The sequence below is a fragment of the Sprattus sprattus genome (genome assembly GCF_963457725.1).
Source record: "Sprattus sprattus genome assembly, chromosome: 4".
Classification (NCBI taxonomy): Eukaryota; Metazoa; Chordata; class Actinopteri; order Clupeiformes; family Clupeidae; genus Sprattus; species Sprattus sprattus.
In genome coordinates, this window is record NC_137923.1 from 12,072,159 (window position 1) to 12,079,658 (window position 7,500).

The 7,500-nt window shown below is 45.9% G+C and overlaps 1 protein-coding gene across 1 annotated transcript in view; it reads right to left on the bottom strand.

The window, feature by feature from the left end:
- adcyap1r1a (adenylate cyclase activating polypeptide 1a (pituitary) receptor type I) overlaps window positions 1–7,500 on the bottom strand; it is a gene marked incomplete at both ends in the record, with an annotated part of 20,166 nt that overhangs the window by 9,035 nt on the left and 3,631 nt on the right. The window contains 5 exons of the mRNA XM_080838122.1: window positions 1–19; window positions 489–586; window positions 835–935; window positions 1,416–1,535; window positions 5,707–5,818. The exon at window positions 1–19 is cut by the window's left edge and continues 114 nt beyond it. Coding sequence (XP_080694248.1) covers window positions 1–19; window positions 489–586; window positions 835–935; window positions 1,416–1,535; window positions 5,707–5,818 — 450 coding nt within the window. The remainder of the gene's footprint in view (window positions 20–488; window positions 587–834; window positions 936–1,415; window positions 1,536–5,706; window positions 5,819–7,500) is intronic.

The window sequence follows — 7,500 nt, forward strand, 5'->3', positions numbered from 1 at the left end:
CCTGGTGCAGTGAAGCTTCCTGTTGGAAACACAAAGTCAAACATACTGTGAGGCTATTGTTTAGCATGCATACATGAGAGAAAAATACACAGGGAGGAACACTTTACTGAGCCATTCACTAATCTGGCAGACACTTCCATCAAAAGCAACTGACAGTACAGGACTGGTATACTGGTGTATATTTGATATCTGTGCTCCCTGGGAACTAAACTTTGCACTACACCCTCACGCGCCATGGTTTACCAGTTCAATATACTACTATGTGCTTAATTTAATACTGAGCAAAACACATATTTTACAGAGTACATGATGTTACATGTCGTACATGTTGGTGTACGGTTTGGAGTTTACAGTTATTAACATGTTATAACATGTACTTGAGGAGTACACAGTATTATCAATGGCTTGTGTCATGCAAGTGCCCTACAAGAAGCACACCAGATTTCTCCAACCACACGAGATAAGAGGACCGATAATAGGGTGCTCACCTGAACCTGCAGAGTATGACCATGGCAGTAGTGAGGGACACCAGAGAGGTGCTGTAGCCCACTGTATAGAGGGCTTTCACAGATCTATAATACATGTCCTGCACAGAGGAGAGACAACTGCATAAGAAACACGGAGCAAAAGCACCATGAAAGGAGGTGAAGCTTTCCTATGACATCATATTTTGTTTTCTTAGGACATGTGTATATATGTTGCCTAAAAAATACTTTTTCTTTAAATATGATTCTTCTTATTATTATTGGTATCATTAACATTATTATAATTTAATACTGAATGCGTTTTTGTGACGTTGAGTAACCTAAACATAATTCATTGGAGAGTTCATACCGGTTTGGTGCTGTTGTCGTCGAAAATGCAGGCGTCCACGTAATGAGGATATGGTTCCGACCAGCCATACTCTGTGCAGTTACGAGTGATCCTGCCCAACTCTGCAAAGAAACCACCAGGAATGCTAACCATTACGACTTCACAGCATATAAGGGTACCAGGGAAAGCTTTGTATTTTCAGTTTGCATCTATTTTTTTTTTAAACAACTGAGAGTAGATTCAACCCCCTATCAGCAAAAAAGAATGGTGCTTTTGTTAATCTAGTAACTTGTTGAGATCATACAAGAAGGCTTTCGATAGATGCATTTGACATGTCATTGTTGTTTCTTTGCAAAGTAATGACAGATGGGAAGCAAGTTTAAGCTTACCCCTTGAGAGCATTTTAACCATTTTTTGGAGCAATGTTTTTGATCTTCAAATTCATTTAAATGTATACGGTCAAGTAAAGGACAAACCTTTTTTTTCCTAGAAGATATCGAAGCTGTTCATTGTGTTTTATTGTGATGAAGGGCCCAAAACCAGCAAATATGTAAAAGCATTTTTAACAGCACAACGTTGCTAAAGGGGACCCGGGTACTCACCATTGTCCTGGGCAATGAATTCAAACAGCTCTGGGCATTTGACAGACACCATATCGCCCACCTTCGCTGCCTGCCAGCATGTTAGGTTGTCCCACATCCAGGAGCATCCCATACCCATATCTGCAGAGGTTAAATTATCACAGAGAGACCACCTTCAGACCAGAGCCACACACGCTTGGTTCACCCAGCTGTGCATGCAAAGAGACACACACACACACACACACACACATTGAAACTTGTGCACATACACACACAATCTCCACTTGTCCTGCTCCAGTACAGACAAATGGGCCTGCTGATCAATACCTGATCTCAAAAATGTCTATTGCATCCAGCACATTGTCAATGCTTATTCAGGTGACAGAATTGGATTTCACTTTCCCCCGTAGCTCACGGCATGTTTACTGCCATCACCTTCACTCAGTCTTGCCACGATGATGTGTAGGAAGGCAGGAGGCAGATGCCAGCTACGAGGGCTTTTTCAAGGGTCTTTCAGCAGCTGAGGACATGTCGTTATCCCCACTCAAAACCCTCTCAGCTCTCACGTGTACGTGATTTCTCTCTTGCAACCAACAGCATTCCCCTTGTCACATACTAGCAGTCGCTATGTTACTGTAGCGTGTTTGGAGCGCAAGCCTTAACCGCAGCCTCCTCAGCCTCAGGCAAGAGACTGAATACTGTGATGCACTTGACGTACAATGATTAACCAAGTTATGGAGATTGATTTCTCATCTTATGCATGTTTGTGTGAGGGTATGTGCAGTGTGTGTGTGTGTGTGTGTGTCTGTGTGAGTGTGTGTGTATGTTGAAGGGTGAATGCTGTGTGTGTGAGTGTGTGTCTGTGAGTGTGTGTGTGTTTCCTTGCTCACATGGCAAGTCACTTGTTCCCTAACCAGGGCCTCTCATTACGGCACGCTATTCCTCTCCCTCGCACCAAATCAACAGGCAAACTGCTAAACTGGGCGAGTTTGCAAAGCAAGGGTAGCCTCACAATAAAGGAAACAGAAGAAAAACAGGAGGGAAAAATCTGGCAGCGTTGGTCCTCATCACACACACACATCACAGCAGCCACAGAAGCAGGCATCACGCTATAATCCTGTTAGCCACAAGGGCAAGGCTAAGATGGCCGCTCAATACTTAATTACAGCTGGAGTAATCACAGTTCTACTTCATCGACTAGCATGCACAGTGCGCCTCGACAATTAAAGGCCCGGACCGGCTGAAGCGAGAAGTGGAGCGAGAAATCCTCAGCCGCACACTCTGGCTGCATTCCGGAGGGGTGGGTTGGGGGTGGCAGGTTGTTGGAGGGGGGATGGTGTGGCTGGTTATGCTCCCTCTTTCCCACCTCTCCCTTGTTCTCTCTCCTCTGTTCCCATTCCACCCTCCAGCTCTCTCTCTTTCTGTCTATGTGCATGTGTATGTCTCTCTCTCTCTCTGTCCTTAGGTAACTCCCCCTCTTAACGAATGCATGGTAAGATCGTACAGAATAGGTAGATTGCTTGTGTCTGTCTGGTAATAGACCAGCCTCCCTCTGTGCTCTAATCTGTTTTTGTTCTGTCTGGCAGACCGGACACAAAGCCAATTACTTTTTAAAGGGCAAACGAGAGCAGCCACACAACAGCAGTAGCAGCCACGGGCAGTAGGTTAGAAGAGAGAAGGTGAGAGGAGAGGAGAGGAGAGGAGGAAAGAGAAGGGGAGAGGAGAGATGGGGAGGAGAGGAGAGGAGAGATATGGGAGAAGAGAGAAGGGGAGCGGAGAAGAGAGAAGGGGAGAGGTTAATCTGATCATTACTAGAGCGTATCATTAGGACACAGTATAGAGTCATTTTCTATAGAGGTTGGTTACTCTCATGTGGCACCTCCAGTGAACACGGATTTGTCTTGTTTAGTTGTTCCAGAAAAATATTTTTTTATTGTCTTTCTATATACATACATTAGGCCTATATGAATGGTGTTGTTTTGTATTGTCTTTGTATCTACATATAGTGGGGCTATATGTCTGGTGTTGCTTTGTATTGTCTTCCTAGAAAGGTCTGTTTTGCCAGCGTGTCAGTGTCTGCGTTTCTTGGACTAAAACTGTGTATCAACAAGCCTTATACAGGCAACCTGAATGACCTCATGACTGGAGCACGGGAGAAGTATACCCTTTTGGGTAATAGTTTAATTTGCCTCTAGAGCTTCTCATCAAAATGGAGGACCACTTGGCCAGGGCCCACATTATAAAGCACTTCTCCTCCACATCCTCCCCCTCTCTTCTGACACCACAGCCCTCTGCTGGATGGTTGGCTGATCTTTACCATAAGGCAATTTGCCAGTAAGTGATTTGCTTTTATTTATCATAATTTGTTGTGTTGTATTGTGGTGAAGTTATTTACTAATTTTCTCTATTTAAGCCTTTTCTTACAGTCACTGACACTGAGGAGCTTCATTCCCATGCCTCATGCTACATCTCTCTCTCTCTCTCTCTCTCTCTCTCTCTCTCTCTCTCTCTCTCTCTCTCTTTGTCTGTCTTTTACATAGCTTTTGCAAAGATGGCTGTTTTCTTTCTTGCCCAATGATTTCCTGTCCCCTATGTTGGAAAGTTCGCATTTGCAGTAAGGGACTAGAGATCAATAGAGGGGGAGTTGGAGGTGGGGTTGGTTATAAATACCCTTTGCTTAAGACAAAATATATCTGATGCTTTCAGAGAATAATGAATACACTCTTCCCGCCACTGTGTGTCTGGTTGGCTGTGAATAGCGCTAGTCTCTCACAACAACCATGCTTTTGTGAACTCTGAAAAAAACGTGTTAGTTAGTGTGAAGGATTTTTTTCTCAACCTGTGTTGGTGTGCCATCAAAGAATAGCATGCATTAGGAAGCTTGAGCTAATTAAAGCATGCACATCAAGCACTTGAATATTTCACAGATCATCAGCCATTTTGCACAATGATCAATCAAAGCCTGGTGATTCATTACACACATTCACATGCACACACACATCTCTCTCACACAAATACACACACAGCCACAGCCACAGCCACAGCGCACAGCCACAGCCACAGCCACAGCCACAGCCACAGCCCACAGCCACAGCCCACAGCCACAGCCACAGCCACAGCCCACAGCCCACAGCCACAGCCACAGCCCACAGCCACAGCCACAGCCACAGCCACAGCCAACAGCCACAGCCACAGCCACAGCCCACAGCCACAGCCACAGCCACAGCCACAGCCACAGCCACAGCCAACAGCCCACAGCCACAGCCAACAGCCCACAGCCACAGCCACAGCCACAGCCACAGCCACAGCCACAGCCACAGCCACAGCCACAGCCACAGCCACAGCCACAGCCACAGCCACAGCCACAGCCAACAGCCCACAGCCACAGCCACAGCCACAGCCACAGCCACACACTCACACTCACACTCACACACATGAACCCACTCTGCAGAAGATGCTTGAACGTGACCTTTATGAAGCATATTTTGAGTAATGGGCTGGAAGAACATCTTTGCCAGGCAAAGAAGCGGTCTGAATGGTCCGGCGCAGCCTCGAGACCCAGCCTGCTCCATGAGTCAGAGCCAGCCAGAGAGGGAAGGGCGGGGGGGGGGGGGGGGGGGGGGGGGGGAGTTGTGTGGGTTTATTTATCTGAGAGCGGCGCTGTTTGAGTTTTCCCTCAAGAAGCGTGTACATAAAAAGACAAAACAAAAAAACAACCTTCTCCCCAACCTTACTAAAATAATTACTTCCAGGTGGTTCTGTGTAAGTTTTCCTGTTTTCTCAAGCAGAAGAAGAACGGGGCCAAAAACAAACGCACGGTCATGGGAAATATGGGAAATGTGCAGTTTGGATGAGATATATTGATTGCAGATGTGTCTTTGACCGTTACCACCGCACAAATGTGACAGTTTAATCAAGGCAAATAATTGCAGTACACATTTGCTGTCTGAAGCATGGCAGGCATTTTGATTGTGTGTCTGACACAGAGTATTGACAGACATTATGATGTGATGAAACAAATTGGCCTGAGAAGATGAATGTTATTGACATTTTCAAAATGCAATTCTAATAAATTCTTAAAATGTTTGATTGTGTGAGTTGGCCTCTCTCAAATAGAAAAGGACGACACATACACACACACATACAGATAAGCACACACATCCTAAACACACCTTCATGCATGTATGCATACACAAATGCGCGCACACACACACACACACACACACAAACACACACACACACACACACACACACACACACACACACACACACAAACACGCACACATACACAAATGCATGCACAAACACACACCATATTCATAGCCCTCGTCCTCGTGTAATGCGATCCTCTCCATACATCTCTCTTCCTCCCTCTTGATGACGCAGCTGGAGAACTCCTGGCTGCTGGAGCGCATGGGCAGCACCTGTTCAGGACACAGGAGACACAGACACACAGTCACACCGACTCCCTCAGAACCCTCTCAGTCAGAAAGGACACACACCACACCATTTCTAGCATCCTCACAGAATATTCATGGGGCACACACAAACACACACACCACAGTCACACAGAGTCTTCACACTGTGGGAAAAACCAACATAAACATACACAGAGGCAGACAATCTGCTCTGTCCTCCCTGTAACGCCCCTGCACCACTTCTCTCCTGATGGTGGGGTGGTGGGTAGTGAGGTGGGTGGGGTGGGTAGTTTAGTGTAGTGTAGTGGGTGGGGTGGGTAGTGTAGTGTAGTGGGTGGGGTGGGTAGTGCAGTGTAGTGGGTGGGGTGGGTAGTGTAGTGTAGTGGGTGGGGTGGGTAGTGCAGTGTAGTGGGTGGGGTGGGTAGTGTAGTGTAGTGGGTGGGGTGGGTAGTGCAGTGTAGTGGGTGGGGTGGGTAGTGTAGTGTAGTGGGTGGGGTGGGTAGTGCAGTGTAGTGGGTGGGGTGGGTAGTGTAGTGTAGTGGGTGGGGTGGGTAGTGCAGTGTAGTGGGTAGTGTAGTGTAGTGGGTGGGGTGGGTAGTGCAGTGTAGTGGGTAGTGTAGTGTAGTGGGTGGGGTGGGTAGTGCAGTGTAGTGGGTGGGGTGGGTAGTGTAGTGTAGTGGGTAGGAGGGGGATGTTTAGTGTGGGTAGTCCACATCAACAAAGAGGGAGACTCTTCTTGGGGTATGGTAGTACTTGTGCCTATGGGGCAAATAAAGTGGTTGATGGAGGAGAACGCAACACTGTACATTGGCCCTTGAGCATGATAGGCAGTACAGACTTTTTTGCCAGGGTCAGATGTGACCATAGCACTTCTTGGCAAGTGTACACAGTCTGGAGACATCTCCTTAAAACAGTACTGCTGTTCTGGTCACAGACGAGGCCTAGATCTCCCTCATAACCCGATCACAAGTTGCCTGTATGTGTTTATGATAACAATGTGCTCCTGTGTTGTTGCTGTGGACACACCCCCTTTTCTTTTCTTTTCTTTTTCTTTCTCGAATTATTTATCTTTATGTCTATTTATTTGTGATCTGTTTCTTGCTGTTTATGTTGTGTTTCATTTCATTACTCTGTTTTATTTAATGTGCTTTGTATTTTCTGTTTGCGCCATGAAAGCTGTCAAATGGGGGGGGGTGGGGGGGATGGGGATGTTTTGTGTGATAAAAAACAATAAACAGTATGTTAAAAAAAAAACAGTACTGCTGAATGCTGTGGGCTGCTGATCAGGACAGGTCTTGCTTTTCCCCTGAAACACGACCACAGATTTAGAAAAAGCACCAGTCGCCTTGTTTTCTCTTAGAATCCATTCTAAATGTTCCCACACACCTTTAGTCCAAATTCCTAGATGCTTGTCTCCACATGTACTGTGTAATGTACACCTGACTAGGAATAGGTACAGAAACCCGGAGTACAAGAGCAATGGTATCAATAATGTCCTTTCAGAAATATGTTTTTAATCTGTGGAAATCAACACAGTAATATCTGTAGGGGTGGGTACTGACACCCAGGGCTAAACAGTCACCGGGGCTAAATTATTAAAGACCACAGTATTGATAAGTTGCTGCTCTAGAAGTAGAATTTAGTTATGCTCAAAATATTAAATTATAATCCTGTTCTGAATTTATATA